The sequence below is a fragment of the Corvus kubaryi genome, unplaced genomic scaffold, assembly GCF_017639235.1.
Source record: "Corvus kubaryi isolate FWS band 111438036 unplaced genomic scaffold, C.kubaryi_AGA036_p1.0 37308, whole genome shotgun sequence".
Lineage (NCBI taxonomy): Eukaryota > Metazoa > Chordata > Aves > Passeriformes > Corvidae > Corvus > Corvus kubaryi.
In genome coordinates, this window is record NW_024581096.1 from 20,357,463 (window position 1) to 20,380,280 (window position 22,818).

Sequence of the window (22,818 nt, forward strand, 5' to 3'; positions counted from 1 at the left end):
CCTCACAGATCAATAGTCCTTCCTCTGTGGAGGATCAAATGCTCTGTCCCAAATTAACGCTGTTGGGAGTGGCACTCATTTCTGAGGGGATGCCAGCAGGTTTTGTATGGAGTAGGATGACTACAGCAGCTGATCCCTTGCTCTTCCTCACCTCTCAGCTGTGCTTTGTACCCTGTATTTGCTGCAGTTCAGCTTGGGCTTGCGCAGAGAAGGTGCTGCCATTTCTTCTTGCTCTTTTCCATTGTTGCAACTACAGGCTGTGCAGTGCTTGGCCCAGGGAACCTTGGTTTCTTCTTCACCATGGAAATATCAACAAGAAAGTTGGCCAAAGAACCTGGAGTGTGTTCTTGTACCTTCTACCCAATCCTCCCTGTTTTCTCTGAATAAAGGACATGAGTAAAACACATAGGTTTCTACAAACACATGTGCATGCTATTTGGTTTTTAGTTGTCTCTTTGGATGGCATGAGTTGAGCATTTTAAATACCTTCCCCACCCAGGGCACACACCATGCAGACCTTGCCTGAATTTCATAGAATCACAGAATCCTAGCATGGTTTGGGTTGAAATGAACCTCACAGTTGATGCAGTTCCACCCCCTGCCATGGGCAGGGACACCTCCTACTACACCAGATTGCTCCAAGCCCCATCCAGCCTGGGGCACTTCCAGGGATGGGGCAGCCACAGCTTCTCTGGGAAACCTGTGCCAGGGCCTCACCACCCTCACAGCCAAGAATTCCTTCCCAATATCTCACCTAACCCTGCCCTCTGGCAGTGGGAAGCCATTCCCTCTTGTCCTGTCACTTCATGTCCTTGCCGAAAGTCCCACTCCGGCTTTCCTGGAGACCTTTTTAGGTACGGGCAGATGCTCAAGATCTCCCTGGAATCCTCTCTCCTCCAGACTGAACAGTTCAGATGCTTCAGTCTTTTCTCACAGGTGAGATGTTCCAGAATTTTCCAGATGTTCTTGCTGACACTTTTGGCTGCAGCTACACCTGTTCCTCTGGGCAGAACCTCCTCTTTTTAACCTGAGATCTTGGAGGATGGGAATCTCAGGGATCTGTGGGATTCTAACCTGCAAGAGAAAGTGGCAGGAGTGGGGATTAAAACCTATCAACATGACCAGAGCAGACCCTGGTGTCTGTCCTGATCCACCACACACTGTTACAGACCATTGCTCATGCTCTTAGATCTGGAGCCAGCTTGTGTTTACTACTGATTTAAACTTCTTCAGTTTTCAAGTACCTAGTTACCAAACAACAATTCCCAATAGATTCATAGAGAGAATCCCAAAGACATGGACAGGTATTAATGTGGATTGACAGCATCCATGTGTGCATGGTAACAAAATAGTGTTTGTTATTCAGGAGGGTGAACTGGGAGCAACAAATGAAGAGACCTTCGCAAACCTTGCTATTTCAGTAGGCAGACCTCTTTCATTTCTTGAAATCTTGACCATAGGGGGAGCTTGTGGATCTGGTCCATCTTGGGGCGAAAATTATGCTCTTGTACTTTCCAAATGCTCAAGTAAGCCATCTGGGCAGCTTGGTCATGCTTCCCGAGGACGGAAGGCTTTGACAAGACAGCTGTTTGGTTTTTGTCTTTATTTCTCCCAGTGTGAAAGAAGCGTCTTTGGATGTATTCTCCAGAAACATGATGTCTAATGTGTCTCAAGTTGCTTCCTTCAAATCCTTCATCCTTTTAGCACTTTATAATGAGAAACACTGTCTGCTTGGAGTTGTTATGAGGTGACTTGTGTTGGGAAGGGTTAATCTAAAGGGCTCTCCTGAGGCTGTCTTCCACTCCTTCTGCGCACACTTTCCCCACTCCCAGTCTTATATTTTTGGACCTGTAACCTCACATTTCTGTAATCTAAATGTGCAAATACTTCGCAGTCATGGTCCAGTAGCTGGGTTAATCTCAGACCCCTGGAGTGGCAGATGGCTGATTTGTTGCAGATTCCAGTTATAGAGAATCGTGTCACCTATTATCTTTGCACAGGCTGATGCTTAAAAGGATGCCTTTGGCAAAATCAGTGAAAAGCAAAGCAAAGCAAACACTCTCTGATCATCATCACCACGGGTGAAAATGTAAAATATTTCACCTTTGTGTGAAGGGCTGGAGAGGTGGACAAAGAGGAGAGGAGGTGGGAGGGCAAGAAAGGGAGAGGAAGACCTCATTTTCATACCAGAAGTACTGAAATGCAGTGCAGAGTAGGTTTGCTGTAGTCACGATGTTGAATCACAAGCACTTACTCTGTTTTAAATGGTTTTGCAATGTGGTAATCCTTGGCTTCAGCTCCCTACTTTAATTCTTATACAAAGCAGGTGGGTTGGCTTCTTGTGACACCTTCCTGCTCTCTCCACAAGCTTTTCTAACACAGGTTGTCAGAGGAATCCACGGCATCACTCCCTGAGGTCATGGCTCGTTGTGTGCCTCACAGCTGCTGGGGAAAGCTGTGGTGGCTCTTTGATGCCAACATGCTTACAAGGGATGCTTGGGAGGGGAAGCCTGCACATCTGTGTGGGGTAAGGGGAGGCTTGGGGGGCCTTACAAAACACCTTGGGAATGAGGGTGGACCCCATCACTGGGTGCTCAGGGGGCCCCAGCTGGCAAGCAGAGGTGGTCATACTGGAACATGTAAGGAAATCAAAAGGGCAGAGGAAAACTCTGGATGCTTGTGACCATTTTCTACACAGTCATCCCTACAATCAAGGTTTTCTTTTTTCTCTTTGCTCTGGGAAACACCACAGAGTCAGATGAAGAATTTGGGAAGAGAGTGTGGATTCGCTGTGCAGAGTCCAGTGACGAAATCTGTGAACAAGGTAAGAACAAGGGGATATGGCTGTGATGATTTTTGTTTCCTCCTTTTCCATTTCCAAACACAATTTTGCAAGGTTGGATGCAAAATTTAGGTATGTGTACCACAGAAACTGATAGTCCAAGCACTAAACAAATGAGTCTAGAACGTTAATTTGGGTATCTTTTGATGCATGCCATTATGATGGTTTGGGTTTTAGAACAGTTTTTATTGTATCCAAATGATCTACGTGTGAATAATTGTTACCAACCTCCTGACACCAGGACCTAATTAGGAAGCCAGAGCCTTAAATAGGCCATTTGCATAGTGAGCTTCCATATGTCTCCTTGCACAATTTATTTGCTCCACTCCATTGAGATATAATGAGAATGAAACTCTTAGAACTGCTTTTGACTCTGAGGCTCCTCTCTTCATCTCCTCTGCAGTTATAGTCCCTATTAAGAAGATAATATCTGTTTCCAGAAAAAAAAAAAAAGCTAAGGGACTGCTACTTTCAGTCCAGATTGCCCAAGCTTCTCTGTTTCCAAGTTTCCAATGGAAATGGAGTGAGAAATGCCAAAAAAACATGCAGACTAAGAAAAGTGGAATGCTGTCAAAGAAAGCAGAAAGTTTGGGGCAGGATGATCTTGAAGGAATATTACCTATCTTATCTACCTCATAACCCCGCTGAAAGCTGATGCTGTTGTATTTCAGTCAATGTATAGATGCAAAGTTAGGATTTCAGTGGATAGAAGCAATTTGAAGAGATCTGTATTGGTTCTGTTTGCCTTTCTTCCTGCTAGGATGTGAGGAAGGGGGAAAAGTTGGTGCAAAGTGGTCTGGGTTTCGTCGTAGTTTTGAATATTTATCTCAGTCTGTACCTACATCCTCCCTGGGACTCCTTGTCCATGTTTAAATGCAGGGTATGTTCTTCAAGTATACTTTCAGAATATATCCTTTATTTCCAAACACCTCCTGCATGCATGACTCCATCTTACACTTCATGTATCCTGCTTGATTCTTTTACTCTCATCATTCAGAAGTCAGCAAAACTTAAATGTATGATTAAGTGCCATTTTCTATCAGGATAAACTTTAAAAAATTCTTAAGGTTTGGGGTTTTTTTTCACCCCTAAATCTGGATCTTTTTTAGTTTCCCAGTGAAAGACAACTCTCCTTGCAATGATTTTGTTTATGATCATTCATGTTCTCTTCCAGGAATTGTCATTGCCTTCCAGAAGGGAGGTTAGTGCTAGTCCCCTCGCAATGATAATTATAATTAGACCTGTCAGTCTTCACACAGTCTACGCTTATCACTTGCATTTAGGAGGATTTTTCCTGAAGCCTATTACCAGTTCTGCTTCTTAGGGAAAAATAGTCATGATTTTTTCTGCTAATCTTTGATGGCTCTCAGCTTTGAAAGCATGGAGAGGAGCAAAATGACTGCCAGTTACGGTTAAAGAAACTGTCTGTTGGTCCTGGTATAGAGCTCTGGAAAGCCAAAGAGTGGGCGGATAGTCTGGGAAATGCTGGGGGGTTTAATTTGGTTGTGACAACCCTTCAGGTGTGCTGGAGACACAAAACAGTGAATTTCCCAATGGTAATGCTCACAGAAACTACCTCTGCAGGCCTGCTAGACACGGGCTTCAGGTGGCAGGTGGCTGTTGGCACTGGTGCCTTCTCTCCTGCAGTTTTGGGCAGTGATCCCTGCCTGTGTTGAGAGGCTTGGAAGCAGGATGGCCAGAGAAGTGGCTGCAGTTGCTGCTGGAGGCAATGTCTGGCATCACATGGACCAGTTGCCACCAGTACAGCGGTGACCAGCTGGCCCAAGTCGTGGTGTTGAGTAGGATGTGGTTCAGTATTTTATTCGTCCCAGGATGTTTGAAAATTGTCCCCACTGGTAGGAAACACATTGACCCATTTATTAGATTTCCCCCCATTTTCACTCCATAATAACCCCCCTTTCTTATGTTTTTTGTTTTTACTAACATGAAGACAAAAAGGTGTAAGTTTTACCATGTCATTAGACTAAATGAGTTATGTATCTTTAAGTCCCTCCTGTGCTATTACCATGCTTTTTGTAATGTACCCAGAGATTTGGGCTGTCTTGATTTTGGTGGAATCTGTGGATGATCAGCACTTTATAGCTTTTATAGCAGAGGAGATGGAGGAAGATTGGGAACTCTTATGTTCTCTTCAGTTTTATATTTACAGTGCACAGGGATATGATTTGCCTTTGTTTTATTTAAATTCACTGGGAACTAGAGATTTATTTATCAGGTGTCATTCCGTGAAGGATGATAAATGCCATAAAGAGAAGACTTCATCTATTATACAAACAGATTTGAAGGCTTTGCTATTGCATTCCTCTGCCTGTTGAATGGACTAAAAATGCTTTTGGCTCAGCAGAGACAGAGTGATACTTAGCAGTAGCATCTTATGACCTTTTGATCAGCTGAGATCTCAGGCCATATTAGTGGACAGATTATGATGTGATGGAAAGAAGGCCAGGAATAGCCGTTTTATCATGAGATCCTTTCTGTGAATATCCTTCTTGGATGTATTCAGGTGGTTGATCACTAGGGCTAGGGCAATCACTTGGAAACAGGGGAGAGAAATGCTGGTACAGGCAATCCAAATACACTCAGGTTTGTCAAATGCAGCTGGATATTACAGCTAATAGTTTCTTTCTAATATTCTCCTACCCTCCTGTTTCTATCAAGGCTGTGGGTGACCTTGCAATTTTTTTCTATCTCTAATAACCCCATTTTGGCGGAAAGAGCAACAAAAAATGAACCTTGAGTCCTTGGACCACAGGGAAGCTGCAGTCCCCGAATCAAAGGAATGCACATGGTGAATATGGATATCTGACTGTGAAGGGAAACTCACATGAAAATGTCTCTGTCATTTTAGAGATAATAACAGTAGTACTTAAACCTATTTCAACCCTTCCTAGGAAAAAGAAATAATGCAGGTTTCAAAAAATTCACCACCCTGATAGTATTTCTCATTTTACAGGGCCAAACAGAGAAAAGAACGACTTTTACATTATCTTACCTGCCCGCCTGTGCAGAATTACTCCTTAAACTTTGCTCTAGCTTTGAATTAGCCTCCTTTTCATCTTAATGGTCAAGAGGAATCTGCAGCCTCCTTGAAAATCAGACGTAAAGAATTGCTCGTTCACTGCTGACTCTGTACATCAATAGCAGTTGTGCCAAAGCTTGACCCAGGTGCTGTGGTCACTTTTGGAAGGAAAAGGGACAGACACGTTTGTGGAATGCCTCTGGGTCTGTCTGAGCATAATCACATGCCCAGGCAGCCCATGCTAGTTGTGGACTAGGCAGCATCACCCTGCACATGGTTAGCACAGAGGTGTCCAAGTTGCACACATTTTGCTTCCACCCAAAGCCAAACAAGCTCCTCGTTTCTCTGTCAGGAACAGGAAAGGCTGGCAGTGTGAGAATCCCAAACTGTCAGTGTAGTGGGGATGCTGATGCACCAGGTCTGGAGAACAATAGCCACCGCAGCCCTGTGGAAACTCTTTGAAAGTAAGGAGGTTATGGAGGTGGGAGAAGCGCACAGCAGGACACCGTCTCCTCTCATCTCCCCCAGCCTCTTCAATCAGGTGCCTGCTGGGCTTCCCACTCCTCCTGCTTTTTGCACTACATCACAGGATCATAAGGCATTATATTCTGCTGGCATGAAGGATTCTGCCATCCTCCTGGCATTATAGCTTCCTGAGACAGGAAACCACCGTGGAACGTCGAAGCTGTGAGCCCACATGGTGCCTTTAGCTGCTTCTGCCAGGGCCACAAAGGTGTCCAAATGGGAGCTGGGCAGTAGCACCAACTCCTGACACAGGTCTGCACCATCTTTTCCTTGGGAAAAACCACAAAAGGTGCTCGGCAGCCTTGGTGCTGTCCACAAAGAAAGTGCCATTGCTGAAATACAGCCAGCTCACCAGGATAAGGAGCTCCCTCCCCAGAGCCATCTGCAAACCATGAGTAGGTTGCTGCACAGGTGATTGTTAGAAGTGTCATGAGCTAAACCATTCAAAGGGATGTGTTCCTCTGAACAGCTCCCATATCAGAGTAAGAGTTTCTCGTGTCAGCTTTGAAACCTTTTCACTGAGGAGGTTTTGTGGTGTGTGTGTAGTGAAGAGAGTGTAGGCATGAGATATTTCCTCTGCCTCCCTGCTCTGCCTTGAGTCCCTGTGGGGTGGTGGAGGGTGCCAAGATTTGGGTGACACAGGTTTGGGATTGCATTAATCCTGCTCTACTTTCTGCCAGATGGCCCTGCCTTGATAAAATCAATTCTTCTTGAAGTAAAGATCTTGCATTCAACTTCTTGTAGCTCAGAGAAATCCATGAAAACAGACTTGCTCTGCCTTTCTCAGGCCAGGACAGAAAGTTGCTATGGGACATCTAATGGCATCCCAGTTGTCATGCTTTAACCCAATCAGGCCCCTTGTAGCCCCTCACTCACTCCCCCACCAGCACGATCAGGGAGAGAACTGGAAGGGTTAAAGCTGGAAAACTCATGGGTTGAGATAAAGGCAGTTTAATAGGGAAAGCAGAAGCCTTGCACACAAGCAAACCAAAGCAAGGCGTTAATTCCCTGCTTTCCATGGGCAGGCAGGTGTTCAGCCATCTCTGGAGAGCCAGAACCCATCACATGTAACAGTGGCTTGGGAAGACAAATGCCATCACTCCAAACATCCACCCTTCCTCCTTCTTTCCCCCACTTTATTCACCAAGCATGATGTCACATGGTCTGGAACATCCCTTTGGTCACTTGGGGTCACCTGTCCTGGCTGTGTCTCCTCCCAGCCTCCCAACCTCCCACAGCCCCTCCCCAGCCTGGCAGTTCAAGAACCAGGAAAGGCCTTGGCTCTGTGCAAGCCCTGCCCAGCAGTAACAAAAACATCTCTGTGTTATCAACCCTGTGCTCAGCACAAACCCAAAACACAGCCCTGTACCAACCTCTGGGAAGAAAATGAACCCTGCCCCAGACAAAACCATCACACCAATGTAGCATAGAGCATATGGCAAGTACTTGATGTGGGGTGCTTTTTGGGGGTAAGCAATTTAAAGTAGCAAACTTTGAAAATGTAGTATCAGGCAGACGTCAGTGATGTGCAATCAGATAAGGAGGACAGTGATTTTTTTATGAAGTTCATCTGTCCACGCAGAACTTTTTTTTTCACTTTAAACACACCACATCTGGTTCCTTGCAAATATTCTTAGATTGCAGACAGCAGTAAACACGCCTCCTCTTGAGTAAGAGTGATTTCATGAACCAGCAAAAGGATTATTATCATAACCAAATTTACAGCCATACAATTCCCTTCTCCTGGCTGTAAAGAAGTAATCTTGATCAGGAAAAGAAATATGTCATAACAATAACTTAAGCAAGCTGAACAGTCTCTGGGAACATTCACGGGAACGTAACTGGGTATACTCAAGGTACTAAACCAGTTCTCAGCACACTTTTGGTCCAACTAGCAAGCTCCTAAATCATTCTTAAGCATGGATCAGTGTTCATCCCTGAGAGCTGTTTGCACTTAGCTGCTGTGTTAGGAAAGTTAAGACGCGGTTGTGAGCAGAGGTACAAACCTCTCTGTGCCAGTTGGCCTCCATGCCTGGGAATATTTCTGGGCACATTTGATTACTACTGGCTGAAGAGGCTCAGGCCCAACTGAGAAACTGGACTCCTTCACTCTAAACTCCATTTGTCAGCAGTGGGAGAGCAGAGCCACCATCAGAGGCTGATTCAGCCTCCCTTGATCCTGACCTGTCCAAACTGTAGACAGTTGCTAAGGCAGCTAAGCCTGCAGGGTTTAACATGCTGAGAGCAGAGGAAAGACTATATTATCTCCCAAAAGGCAACATATAGTACAGGTACATTTACTGCATATTTACTAGTCACCTCCCCAGCCTCTTCAAGCTCAAGTAAAAAGATTATTAGTCATTGAGGTGTTCTTTCCTGGAACAGGGAGCATCACCCATTATTTTAAATTTTTTCCTCACTTGCCATGGGGAGATTCCTTTTTCAGGAGTTTCATCCACAAGACAGGTGTTCTGTATAATTTGCATTCAACAGTTTGGTCCTTGATAGTTAAATGTGTCCCTAGGAGGCAATTGTAGACTTACACGTAATAAAGCAGCTCATGGAAGGATACAGCATTATGTCTTTCAAACGTAAGCAAAGCCTTTGTTAGATATAGAAAGTTTTATTTTGGGTTCACCCAATCAAAATATATTTACACACATCTATAGATACAGGTATCTATTTTTTCTCACAGAGTTAAAACCTCATTGAAAAGAAATAACTCTGGCTCAGCTCCTGCAACCACAGTGTAATGTTTCATTATCTTTTCTTTCACTGAAATCTTCTCATGCACAAGGTATCTGATTTAATACTTGTTTAAACATATCAAACAAAACATTTTCCCATCAAGAATACCTCAAGTGTTTGGTCACAGTGCGGATGAAGTTATTGATTGGATTTGGCACATATTTGGAAACATGACCTTAATCTGCAGGTTCCAGGGAAAAAGGTATTTTCCCCAGGTGCTGCATAAGTCAGATAAGTAAATCATATTTTTGACATGTTAAAGATGTTCCATTTTAGACAAAGAAAGTGATATCCCAGTTGTGTCACTGAAACTCAATGTCCTGTGTTGCTTGTTAACAGCTGCACATTTGTTGTTTCAGTGTCCCAGTTTGCTCTCAAGTGAAAATGAACTGCTACATACCAAATAATCAATAGTTCTGCCAGCTCTGGAAATACAATATTGCTATTAATATTGATCCACACAACAGAAATCAAGGCATCAAAGTTTTCAGGCATTACTTGCCAGCACCCTGCGTTTTGCCTGCAGAGTAACTGCTTGAAAATCGCTATTCCCTAGGGACCAATGTTTTGTTCTCACCCTCATTCCCTGTGTCATAACGAGCACAAATATAAACACAAGGGGATCAGGGCACAGGTGACCAGCAGATAGGGTGCATATAGATTTATTTCAGCCTTCTGTGGTTTCTGGGTGCAGCAAACTAGATGCAAAGGCCACAGTAAAAACAATCTGCATCAGCCGCAGTATCCGTCTCTAAGGGCGCAGCACACAGCCTGGCCAGCCAAAATAATCAGTGTCCTGGAACTTGGGACCCTTTCTAGCACCTAAAGGGGCTCCAGGAGAGCTGCAGAGGGACTTGGGACAAGGGATGGAGAGACAAGATATAGGGAATGCCTTCTCACTGACAGAGGGCAGGGTTAGATGGGATATTGGGAAGGAATTCCTGGCTGTGAGAGGTGAGGCCCTGGCACAGGTTTCCCAGAGAAGCTGTGGCTGCCCCATCCCTGGAAGTGTTCCCAGGCTTGGAACACCCTGGTCTAGTGAGAGTTGTCCCTGCCCATGGCAGAGAGGCTGGACTAAGCTATCTTTAAGGTCGCTTTCAACTCAATCCATTCTGTGGTGCTATGGGAAGGGTGAGATGGTCCATGGATGGATGTCCTGAGGGCTCTGGCAGCCTTCTCCAAGCAGCAGGAGCACCACCAGCAGTGAGAGTTCATATGGTTTGCTTGCAGAGGTGATTTCAGGCTCAAGTTCTCAGGTGGGAATAAAATAGGTCCTGCAACATTGAGTATTGCTGGCAGCATCAAGAGCATCTGTTCCTTGTTCACCTGCCCCCTCCAAGCTGCCAGCAATACCCAGTGTGGTGCTCCCCGTTCTCACATGTGTTCACACACACCTCTGTGAGTTTGCTGGGTTTTGTCATATCTGTAATGACTTTGCAATGAAGCTGTGAATGAAAGTTTGGCAGATGGGTTTTACAATTGTCAGCCTTCCCAGAAGCAGCCCAGAATTTCATTAACTAAGGTGTAGGCATGATTTCTTATAAGCTCTTTTCAGATTTTATTGGATCCAGATAAATTAAATCAGTATTTTATCTAGGTGCCACCAAAATTAGTTGTCACTGATGTCTTCATAAAGGAATACTATAGTTCTAGTCCCTTATGTTTGAGCAGCAGGTGCACTAGATGATGCTCCCATTTCTTTAATAAGTGCCTGTAGTTCAATAAGAATGATGAGAAGTAAGAAACCTGGATATGAATAGAGCACATCCTTGGTGAGGATAAGTGGGTGAAGTAAGAAATTTGAGAGGGAATGGTCACACCATGACACCATGGCTGTGTAAAGGTACAGGACATTAGTGGAAGGGTAAAAGCAGGAGCCTCAGATGGCTGGAAGGAGTCCATGAGAGGCCCTGACAGGGTAAGGGAGGAAAAAGAACTCTTTCCTTTCACACAACTTAGGAAAAGGCCATCAGGAGAAATTGTACCCTCTGGAATGCCTTGTTCCTCTCCTCGAGATGGTGGCCTGATCATGATTCAGTGTCATCATGACCTGCTGTGTTACCAGTTTAGTTCTCTCTTCTAGGTGACCTTTACCCACATTGTTCCGTGGCTCCCAAGGAGCAAATTTATCAGCCTTATCCTTCATCAGAGAACTTCAGCCTATCTCCTGCATGAAAAGCCATTTAGCACCTGTGAGATGAAGCTCAAGACAACATCTTGGAAAGTCTGCATGAGGAATGAGATTTGTGTTATCTCTTACTGGGAGCAATCAAGGTCAGGATTGAGGAGCAGTCAGAGTTGCAGGGAAAATGAAAGCAAGGCTCTTTATCTACTGGCAATCCCTATGACCCGACTCCATATCAAAGATTACATTTCTACACTCTTTCTGAGACAAGAAACTAAAATTCAGACACTCAGGAGCAGGTATGACTTAGGGTTGCTACTTTTCAAGAACGTGGAGGTAGGGCTGAATTTGTCGTCAGCTGTAGCTGTGTAGTGTCAGCAAAAAGGGGTGATGCCATGGTTGCAAGGTTTCAAAACATTTCTCCCCACACTAATATCACCTCTTCTTTGTACAGCCTCAGCAGCTTACTTCAACTGCAACTGAAACCACAGGTTATGTCATTATATTGTTTTGCTCCCTTTGGATGGTGAATGTATGGCCATTTCTGTCCTTATCTCCTCTTTAAGATAAAATCCCCCAAAATGCCATCATTGAAGTTCAGAGGTCATTGGTGACTTTAAAATCCTCTCCAATAGCCTTGGATCAAACCCAAATGAAATAAAATTCCACGAGACAGTCAAGGGGTCAAGACACCAAAATAATGTGTCCAAGGCAAGCAGCTTGCTGGTTTCAGAGTGTTTCTGGCAGCCATCTGCTCATTTGAATTTGAGGATGTGTCGCTTTTAGAAGTCAGAGAAAAAAAGCACACACTCAGGCCCACAGTCTTCAGATATTTTACTTGATAACAGGATTCGCTTTTTTTTGTGCCCATTTTCTTGCAACTTCAAGGATGTCCTGTTTTGCAATCATACTGTCAGCAGGTGTTTTCAGTGCTGAAATACCATGATGTGTAATTCTCCAGCTAAAAAAATATATATATATATATCTTTTTGAAACCTAGAAACATTTTCTCTTCCCTCCTCTTCATGAGCAATAGAACAGACTGTGTTACTAAAACTCAATAGTCACTCATTTATTTACATGGTTAGTGATTGTCCGTTGTTAGCTAAAAAGACACAGTTTTTATCATTCTACTCCTATTTCAACTCTGTGGTCTCAGCCTTGTCCTGTGTAAAAAAGAAAATGATCCTTTTATGGATGGTGTTAACTGAGACACCAGCAACAAAACCACACTTAAGAGCTAAATTCCCCTTTTATTCTCAAAGGTGATCAGGATCAAAGCACCAAGAGTCCAGAGCTGAAGAGAGAAACTTGAACTCCTGGTGTATCCTTCCTCTGAACAAATAAAAACGTTATAGATTCCCTTGCTGCCAGTGTGACCCTTTTAATCAGCAGTATGGCCACAATTACGAAGATGATATTGTGGCAGTCCATAAAATCCCTGTCATGGCCAGAGCATATAAAGCAAATATATTATTGTTCTTGGCCCAAAGTGCGTGTGACAATAAAAGGTGAAGGTGGAAGTTGAAGAACCCTGCAGAGGCAGACAGGAGTGGGAAAAGACTCTGCAGAGCCCATTGCTACAGCCAGCTGTGGCCAGCTGTTGCTAGCGTTGGGTGCATCTCACTGGGAGAGGTTTGCAACAGGGCTGTGGACAAGGCTGGTGTAATGAGAGCCTTTTCCTTGCAGGAGTGACAGCCTTGGGGAGGAGATGAAGGTGTAAGAGCAGAAGATGTTTACTCTCTTACTTGGCACTTGCTTAGGGAAAACATTCTTTCTCGATTTATAAAAAAACAAACCCCAAAACTAAAGTGAATAAGGCATTCATAAACTAATGAAAGCTTCATTTTCATCTGTTATAATGGACTTCATTAAATTCTGGACATTCACCACATCACAATGTTTATCTGCAAAGCAGTATGTCCCCACGCCTGATGAAAAGGAACAGCCGGAGCACCTGAGCAAATTCAACCCACTTCTAGCACTTGGTGTCAGGATTTTAATGGCACACACATCACCTTGTTTTTTTTGTACAGCTTCATTTTGCTTTGTGTGACAATATTTAGTTTTGATGCCATGCTTTTCACGCAAAAATTTCAGCATCTCGGTAAACAGGGCATAACATTATTCCTGTTTCAGAAAACAGAAAAAAAACCTGTGAGGTGATTCAGTTGTGGCCACAGAGCGGAGTAGACCTCAATTTTCTAAATCCTATCCCAGGAGTACATTGCATCTCCAACAGGAAGATTTAACCCTGAGTAGACAGTGTCACATGGGATGTGAATCAAAGGCTTGCACCAAACTGTGATGAAGAGAATGGACATCTCCCCTTTGGCTTCTTGTGGTACTAGGTTGCTCATCTCCAGACTCTTTTGCAGGGTGAAGAATCCTGAAGTGGTAACTGGAAGGAAAAATATTCAGATTGGTAGGTAAAGCAAATAACATGAGTCTGCCTGTGTTTTCTTTCCATTTTTGTCACTGGCCATTGTCTTTCTGACCTTTCTAGTGGGATTTTCTGTAAGTCCTGTTTGGCATAGAGAAGCAAAGAGCTGACCTCTCCTCTGTACTTCCTGTTTGTTTTCTTCTGGTCTCAAATTTGCTTCAAGGGCAGTTTGGGTTCAGTCTTCTTCTGAGGCTCTGTAGGACTCACCAGGTCCTGTGCTCGTGTCTGGTGGCAGCAGCAGCAGTAGCAATTTGGGAGGCCCAGAGTTGTGAGGGCAAAACTAGAAGTCCCTGAATAAGCTAACTGTGACACTAGGTCACACCCATAATTAGCCAATTTCTTGGGGGGAAAAAAGCACCTGCTTGTTTAAAATGGTCCAGTTCTTCAGCTCTGTACTTCTGGGGCGGGTCCTGAAAGTCCCGGGGCAGGGATTTAATCCTGAAGCCATCCTTCTGGGCTCTGCGTTGGGAGCCCATGGCATTCCCAAATTAGTTTGCTGTATCACAGGTGGCCACACTGCAGGCTTTGAGGAGCCACACTTTGGTACAGCCACACTTGCTGTTGAAGTGCCGTCATGTCCCTTCAAATCCTCTGGCTTGTCCTTTGCTATCACATGCCAGGTCATTTTGCAGTGAGGGCTTTTTTCTTTTCGAGAAAAACAGTAAGGTTTTTCAAGCAGCTGTCAAGCAGCTCCAGAAATCTCTGGGAGCCATGCTGCCAAATGTCCTCTCCCTTTGGCTTTGGGGTTCTCCCAGCATGGTGCTGCCTTTGATTTGCAACGAGAGGAGATGTGACAAATGAGCCTCTCTGGGCTCCCTCCTCCTTGGAAAAGAGCTGTAAACCTAAATGGGTTGTATCCCAGTGAAATCAGCCAGTGAACAAGTCAATCAAGTGAGTTCAGAAATATTCCCTCTGCTTCCAGGGAGAACTCAAAAATGCCTCCCTGATAATTGAAGAACCATCCCTTCACGTGGCTGCAGACCCACTGCCACCATGGTATTTCCAAAAGGCATCCTGTGGTCATGCAGCTCTCAACACAAAGAGAAAAGGAGGCAAGTGGGCGATAACATACTTCCTCCATGGCCTTGTCCACCCTACAGACATGTCTCCTGGCCAAGGAAAGAGCTTGTTATTCCTACACTCGGTTGTCCTCCAAAGGGCAGATCAATCAGCCAAGATTAGGCCTAGGGAGTGGAGGAATCTGTGGCTCGGCACCAAGGCAAGCTGCTTTTCTTGTGAAAGGTTAAAAAGACACCATTCCACAATTTCATATACCTTGAGATCCTGGCTGCTGCCTACAGATTAATGATTTTCTGAGGCTTTTGTAAAACACTGGGGAAAACTTGGATGCCTCTGGCTGAAATTTCCCTGTCCATGCAGGGCTGACCTGCAGGGAAGTGTTGGTTTTCCGGACAACAGGTCCTACAGTGAGGATACTTTGGAAAGAGACTAGCAAGTTTAGGCAGAAGAGCTTTCTGAGCACAGACACTCAGCCATTATCAACATTTTATCACCATGCCTGGCACTGTTCAAGGGCAGGGTGGATGGAACTCTGAGCAACCTGGTCTAGTGGAAGGTGTCCCTGCTCATGGCAGGAGGGTAGGACTGAAATGGTTTTAAAGGTCCCTTCAAGCCAAAACCATCTTGTGATTCCATGAAATAGTGTGATTAATAGGCCAGAGGTTGCTCACAGGAGCATTCCTCTGTGACAGAGAAAGCAATTTTACCTGTATTGAAACTAAAGGACCAAAACCACCCTTTGCTGACATCATCATGTGCAATTTTTACCCCTGCATTTAACTCACAATATTTTAGGAGCTACAAGCATAGGACTGCTTGATAGTGCCAGAGATGAACTTAAAAAGAACTGGGGTAACAAAGAGATTGAAATTATTTAGGTCAGACCCATTCTTCTCCATATTTCCCTTGCCTTGCTTAGTTTGTGCAAAGCTTCATTCTCTATCTCATAGCTGGTGGACAGAGCCAGCGAGGCACATCCAAAAATTTCTGTCTGCAGATACAGGCTTGATACACTCCAGAAGGACAAAAAGAGCAATCATCTAGATGTGAACTGAGCCAATTAAACGTCTGAGCAGAGTTTCGAAAGTGAACATGGGCGGCATCAGAAATTTTCCATCAGCTGTAATAATGCCAATTACTTTGCCAGTTGTTGATTCCACTGTGATTTGTTTAGTGCAGTCATGCTTCAGCCTCTTGCCTGGGCTGATGCACTTTGTTTATGCTGACTGTTCATTTGCAGAGCTTTTCTCTCTTTTTTTCCTGGTGTTTTCTCTTTTTCTTGGATCCGTCTCAGTGCCCACAATAGTCCTCTTCCCTCTGCCCCTCCAAGATGGGGCAGGGTATCCTGAAATGGTGACAAGTTTCTTGGGAGCAAGAGTTGCTGCTGTTGTTCCCAACTGCTTTGTAGATGCAGAGATCATCCTCTCCTTCTCCTTCTGGCACTGAGTTTAGAAAGCAAAAAACCTTCCCAAGAAGTCAAGGAGCTTCTCAAGGAGTGGGCTGTTGGTGATGGCAGCTCTGAAGCTGATTGCTTTTATCTCAGGGATAGAAAGAGGGACCTTGTGTCTCTCCTTGTGACAAAGGCACACAAGGACACGTCCACTCTCACAGTGAGTCTCCCTGGGAAGTTAGCTGGAGTTTTTCATTAGTGTTTACGTTCAAGTCCCTGGAAATTAATGGGTGTCCCCATAGCTGCTTTGCACAAGAGCTGTGAGTCTTTTCCTGCTAACTGGGGAAGAGCACTAATCATGGGCATTTAGGGAATGCATCTGCCTGACTGGCAACTTGAATGTAAAGTGCTGAAATATCTCCCAGGGATTTAAAAAGCTGGTTTAATTCCCTTTTCAGTCAGGTCCAGAATGGGGAGGGTGGAATGACATTTCCTCTGTCCTCCTTCAAGAGATGCCAAGAGGTGGCTTGACCTCCAAGGTGAGTCATGTCTTTACGTCCTTTTCACCTTCCCATAGGAGCTATTGCCACCTCCAGAATGCTACTGGTGGTGCATTTTGCACATACCAGCCTTGCTGCCATCTTTCCTAATATCCAATCTGAGCTTGCCCTGAGCACATCTTCACCAGGACGCAGCAGGACTTTTTTCTAACCATCCCTGGGGCAAGCAAAGGAGCCCCCAGAAACACGATCTGCCACATGAAGTATCAGCTAGAGATGAGGCTATCAGCTCTATTCATACCCTGCTATCAGTTTCAGCTTTGCAGCTGGCTAATATATGTGACACACTTTGCTGCTCACAGCCTTCCTTGTCACCAGGAATTGTAAAAGATCCCCTGGACATGTCACAGTTCATATCAGCGACGAATAGACACAAAACAGACAAGCTGCTGGCTCACGTCAGAGAAATGTGGCAAAGGGAGTTTGGGGGAAAATGTTTAGTAACCCTAAACTGAGAAAATTAAGGCAGGCTTTGGCTCTAGGAGACGAACACACGGAGATGTGGTTCCTTTTTCCAGCAGTGTTGCTGCGATGGACCTCATGCCCAATTACCTGGCAGTTTACACAGTCAACAAAAACACTGCAAAATGAGAGTGGGGCTGAAATCTCCCCTTACACAGTCCAGAATTAAAATTTCTTTTCCACTCTGTATTCACAGAAGCACAGCTGCCATGGACACCAGCTGCAAGTCTTGTTTGCTTTGTGGGAAACCGAGACACACCGAAAAATAGGTTTTCCTTGTAACAAACTTATTTTGCAAAAAAGTTAAAAATACGTGAGAACATCTCCTACCTCCTGTCTCACCTGCAGGACAGCCTTGCATTCAAAGATAGTTTATGTGTGAATGTTTGTGCAGCAGCATGTAACTCAGCAGTCACTAAGTCCATACCGTATCCAGTTCACCCTCAACTAAAACAATCATAGAATAGAATCATAGAATCATTAAGGTGGGAAAAGACCTCCGAGATCACAAAATCCGACCTTTGATTGAACACCACTATGTCAACTAAACCATAGTTCCACTCCCAGTCATTTCTTGACCTTCAGGGATGGTGACTCTACCACCTCCCTGGGCAGCCTCTTCCAATATTTACCAACTCTCTTTGTGGAGAAATTTTTCCTGATGTCCAACCTGGATCTCCCCTGGTGCAGTTTGAGGCCATTTCCTCTTGTCTTCTTGCTTGTTGCTTGAGAGATCAGCCCCTCCCCCGGGCACAACCTCCTTCCAGGTAATTGTAGAGAGCAAGAAGGTCTAAAAAAATCAAGTACTCTTTAAGATTTTGAGAGTACCCAAATACTTTCTTTTTCAGAATGCAGACAAATCAAGTTAAGGTTGAAAAGTCACTAACCTTTTTCTTTATTCTTCCCAGCCCTCTGTATTCCTATGGAGTACTATTGTAGGGTCATGACATACTTATTGTGTATGTGTTGCAGTATAATAACTCATCTGGAGATTTAAACTAGCAAAGGGATTATAAAACTAGAGGCTGCTCTGTTGGTATGGCCAGCTTGGTGTTTATTTTAAGGAAGGATCCATTGTCTCACTGTGTTGGAGAGCTGCCCTCAGAGCCTCAACAATTCTTGCCCTTTGTTTGAGGTCAGAGGCAGGCAGGTCTCTCTCCTGACTTTTTTATGGGATCATCTCCTGGGTTTTAGCAATATTTAGTAAAAGAAATAAAGCCAAATTTGTCATCAGCCTCATTAGGGAAACTTCACTGTTGAGTTACTAAATAAAATCTGGTGGGGTCCCACTGGATACATTTTCTATCGCAGCACAGGGTATTTAATGCAACCTTTATGGTGAGTGCAGCAGACTTCGGTTATGTTAAGCCCTTGGAGACTTTGGAGCGACTTCTTCTTTGGCCCAAACCAGCAGAATATAGTTTTGCACAAAAAGAATGGGAGAATAACAGCTGATATGACAGGAGAGAGAACAAAGTAGAGAAGAGGTTGCAAGAAGGTATGCTGTCTAAATCCAGCAAATGCCTCATTCACATTTCTGCATATGTATATCACCATCCATAAAAAGGGAAGATTAGTAATTCTCTATCTTGCAGAGAGCTAAGAAGCTAAATTAATTACTGTTTGTGGAGCTAATTGAGATTCCCAGATGAGTCCTGTTTGGAACATTCTAATTCTTCTTATTATTATTTCCATTGAGGTTTGCTTCCATGTAATTAGTTTGCTGTATCTGCAAACAGGTATGTTCTCTCAAGCTCTGTGGAGGCATTCCTCATGGGACTGGTCCATGCAGAACTGTGTGGCATGAGGAAGCACTGGCAATCAAGGCTGAGCTGTCTTCCAGCTGTTCTACCTCACCCCAAACCCATCTCCATCTCCTTGTATGGCTGTGCTCTTCAGAGAGTCACATTTCCTCAAGTGAACAGAAGCAGCTTAAGCAAACCAGCCTAATTACAAATTTATGCACCATTATAAATTACTATGGTAAATTATACTTGTGTGTGTGTGTGGTGGAATCAAGCCCAGAGGTGGATTATGTCCGTTCCAAGGAGGGAAAAGGTTTTCCAGCAGCATTTAAGTGTGTCTAGGTTTGGCCATCAGTTTCTATTGCGTTGAAAATTAAATAAATTTTCACACAATATGTACCAGTCACCTATTGTTTTAGTTTATATTCACAGGTGTTGTTCTCTTCAGTAATTCCAAGTTAGCTCAATATTTTCAAAAGAGTCAATAAAAGCTGCAGTTGTCGTCACTGAAGATTCACTTGTCAAACACCTCTCCTACTTAAAAGTAGCACAAGAGTAGCAGAACAAAAAGACCTACTAAAATGGTGCCAGATTTAAAGCAAAACAATCCCTTAAGATTATGTAAGAGCTATAGGAAGTATGTTGTTTTATTTATGAATGTGGAACTTTGTCTATTCATTATTTCGTGAGTCTGGGTCGCTGTGTTTTGCTTTTCCTTTCCTTTCATAAATAAGCAATAATTCACATTGAGACAGACAAAGGAGTGAGTTTTAAGGATCTTGAAATGCAAGAGGCAGTTTTGCCAGAGGTTTCATCTGAGAGAAGCTAAGTCAGTATGAGCTGGAAAGCTTGGGGAAGTAGACAGAAATAATCAAGTCAACATGTCAAAAAAGGCTGTTCAACTTAGACTGGAGCTGTGCTTGTTTACCTTTCTTGTGCACAAAGCTTAGAGGAGACAGGCTCAGTGCTAGGAAAATGGTTTTAAGCCAGCTGAAGTACTTTGTGGTGTTCACATCTCTTTTACAATGGGAACACAGAGGTGTAGGAATTTCTATTTACTCAACAAGTCAGTGAAACCCTCAGTCTGATACTGTGTCCAATATAATCAATTTTAATGTTGTGATTTTATGTTCCTGTAATCCTGGAGCAGTCCTTCAAAATCCATATGTTCAAAGGCAAATATATTTGGCCTAAAGGGAACTGGGAGAATCCTTTTTTTACATTCCTGAATGAATAAGAGGCTATACTCCATTTTTAAGGACGTGTTCCTGGACTCTGAGACACCTGAATGTTTTCAGAGACCTGCCACTACCTCTGAAAAATTGAAAAAATCATTGCCATTGGTGTCTCCTTTGGTAGGAAACCTGTGGGTAGAGGGAGCGAGTTAATACAATAATTAGTCATTTAATCTTCTCTATGTCCATCTTGGACTTGCAAATAATAGAAGTACATCCAGGGTGCTTTTGCTAAGTGTTTCACTGGCTTTCCCCATATTATCTAATACAGCACTGGAAAGAACTGAAATTTTAGACCTCCATTTGCAGGATTCCCCAGCGTTGCTATCAGCAACCTCCAAAACGGATCTATTCAGTTGGTCCTTTGATGTGCAATTAAACCCAGGGAAAAATAGCTTTGTGTAATGTATAAATAGAAAAGAGGAGAGATAAGGGTGGTGTTGAAGTTTCTGGCTGACAGCTTGGCATCCAAACATTAAAGGAGAATGCCACTACCACTGCTTAAGAAAAATGTCTGCTCCTTCCCAAATTCCAGCCCCCTGAAAATTAGCACTTTATTTACCTTGCAGCTACCTTTGTTCAGTTGGAAAGAAAAACAAAACAAAACAAGCACACCAAAAACCCCACAAAAGCCCTTTAAAAAATCCAAAACCAACATAAGGTCTTTGAGGCCAACTTAATTTGCCTTACTAGCAAAAATGAATTTCTTTTTAGAAGAAAATATTGTCTGCTTTCAAAGACAATGCTCTGATTAGATGTTTTTTCTCTTTATGTCCACAAAAGCAACGTTCTTGCAGGAAGCCTTTAAGTTTACCCATTCTAATTGATGAATATTTGGTGTTTGAAATACTGACCTCTTGCATGCTGCAAAAATTGTAAGTACATGGCCTGGTCTTTGAGGGGTAAGGCATCCATGCACATTTTGATTAACCTGACAAAAGGGTGAGAAAATCCAGGTGGAAGCTAGAGTATTTGAATTAACTTCAGCGAGAAGTTCAAATTCAGGACAGTGAAGAAGTGTACATGGAAAAAACAAGGATGGCAAAGGAAGTGATTATTATTATCCTAGAATTACCTGTCTGAAAAACATGGACATCTAGTCCCAGATGGATCTCCAGGTTCTCCCAGATGGATCTCCAGGTTCCCTTTGCAGCCTAAACAGAGCATTGGGAATGGGAGAGAACCATGACCCCTAGGCATGCCAATCACTGTTAAGGCTATCAGCTCTGTGCTGTCGGAATGATGGTTCCTCAAAAGTTGAATCGAGACAATGTAAAGCTGGATGGGGCCTCTTCATTTGTCATATCCAGCTCACAGTGACTGTATCCCCTCTGTAAGGTCTATCTTAACCTTTGTTTGGTTTGTTGTTCCCAATGTTTCTTCCAGTCTACACCCTAATTTATTAATGCCCTCTCCTCTCCTGCTCTCAGTGTGCAAATGAGCCTAAGGAGTTTTCGCACCTCCCCATTGTTAAATCTCTTTTGTATCAGTAGACAGAAAGTATCTCTATCTTGTTGGACTCATACAAGACAAGTGAGGTCTTCCTGTCCGTGGAGGATCCCAGTGGCCATCTTCAGCGTGACTTCCAGCTGGTTGCGCTTCATCCTGCTGAATTGCTAAAAAACATTTGGAAACTCAAAGCGTCCTCCCTGATAACATCAAAATAAAATCATAGAAAAATCTGTTCTGAAAGACCCACTCTCCTGGTTTTGGTTTAGTTTTCTGTTGGTTTTTTAGTTTGGTTTCTTTGTGTGAATTTGCCATGATTTTTTAAGGAGATTGTGCTGTGCATGGTTTTGTGGCTGCCAGAGGAAAAACGTGTGACAACATCTGCTTGCTTAGTTTTGTGGCTTCTCAAATCTAGATAAAAAAGGAGGTGTCACCTTTGCAACAATAACCTGAGAAGAGGAGGTTGATGTCTCTGGTGATAGAGAACGGTGTGAGTCAGGGCTTGGGGCTGAACTCATTTCTAGATACATATGCATAGTAGTAATAAATGAGCTACAGTCTATTATGGAGAGAGCATCAGATCTTCCAGCTGCTCCACTAGGATTTCAGGCCAGGATATTTTATGATGCCCTGGCCTCCTCCTTTAAGCAGATTATCACAGTGACACACTGACTGCTGTGCCCTGCCAGCACCCTCGGGCTTTGCTCCTGCTCCTCTCCTCATGGTGACCCTGCTGTCCATGAAGAGAGGAGGCTGGAGCTGAGAGGAGGTTTTGCTGTGGACTGGGAGTATCCCTGGATTTTGTCTTAGATAAATAATAAACAACAACAACAAAAAGTGTTTATGAGAATTGTTAGATTTATTATTATGAGTATTATTATTACTTACCATACCTCAGATATTAAACGTAGGGATTCAGTAAATAATGAAAACCATGTCAAGCACAGAGAAGGGCAATGCCAGTAGCTGGACTTCTTTCTTTTTGTTGGATCACCTGTCTGTGCACTGCAGAGAGCAGAGACACTGCATGGGCCGTCCCCTTCCTCTTCATCCCTGCACTCCATGCACAGTGCTGGTTCAGAATACACCCGTGCCAGGGGTACACATCTGTGCACCTTCCATGTCTGCAACAAACACACAAACTGAAGACTCTGGTTTATCCTAGCAGGATTACAGACAATGTAGCACCACCTTCCCAGGTTGTCTTTGCTGGGTGCAGCCTTTTGAGCAAAAA

General features: G+C 43.8%; 1 protein-coding gene across 3 annotated transcripts in view; it reads left to right on the plus strand.

Annotated features, from left to right (window-relative positions):
* Positions 1-22,818, plus strand: part of SETBP1 (SET binding protein 1) — a 268,541-nt gene that overhangs the window by 120,015 nt on the left and 125,708 nt on the right. For all 3 annotated transcript variants that reach the window (XM_042028772.1, XM_042028773.1, XM_042028774.1), the window contains one exon: positions 2,753-2,824. In XM_042028772.1, coding sequence (XP_041884706.1) covers positions 2,753-2,824 — 72 coding nt within the window. The remainder of the gene's footprint in view (positions 1-2,752; positions 2,825-22,818) is intronic.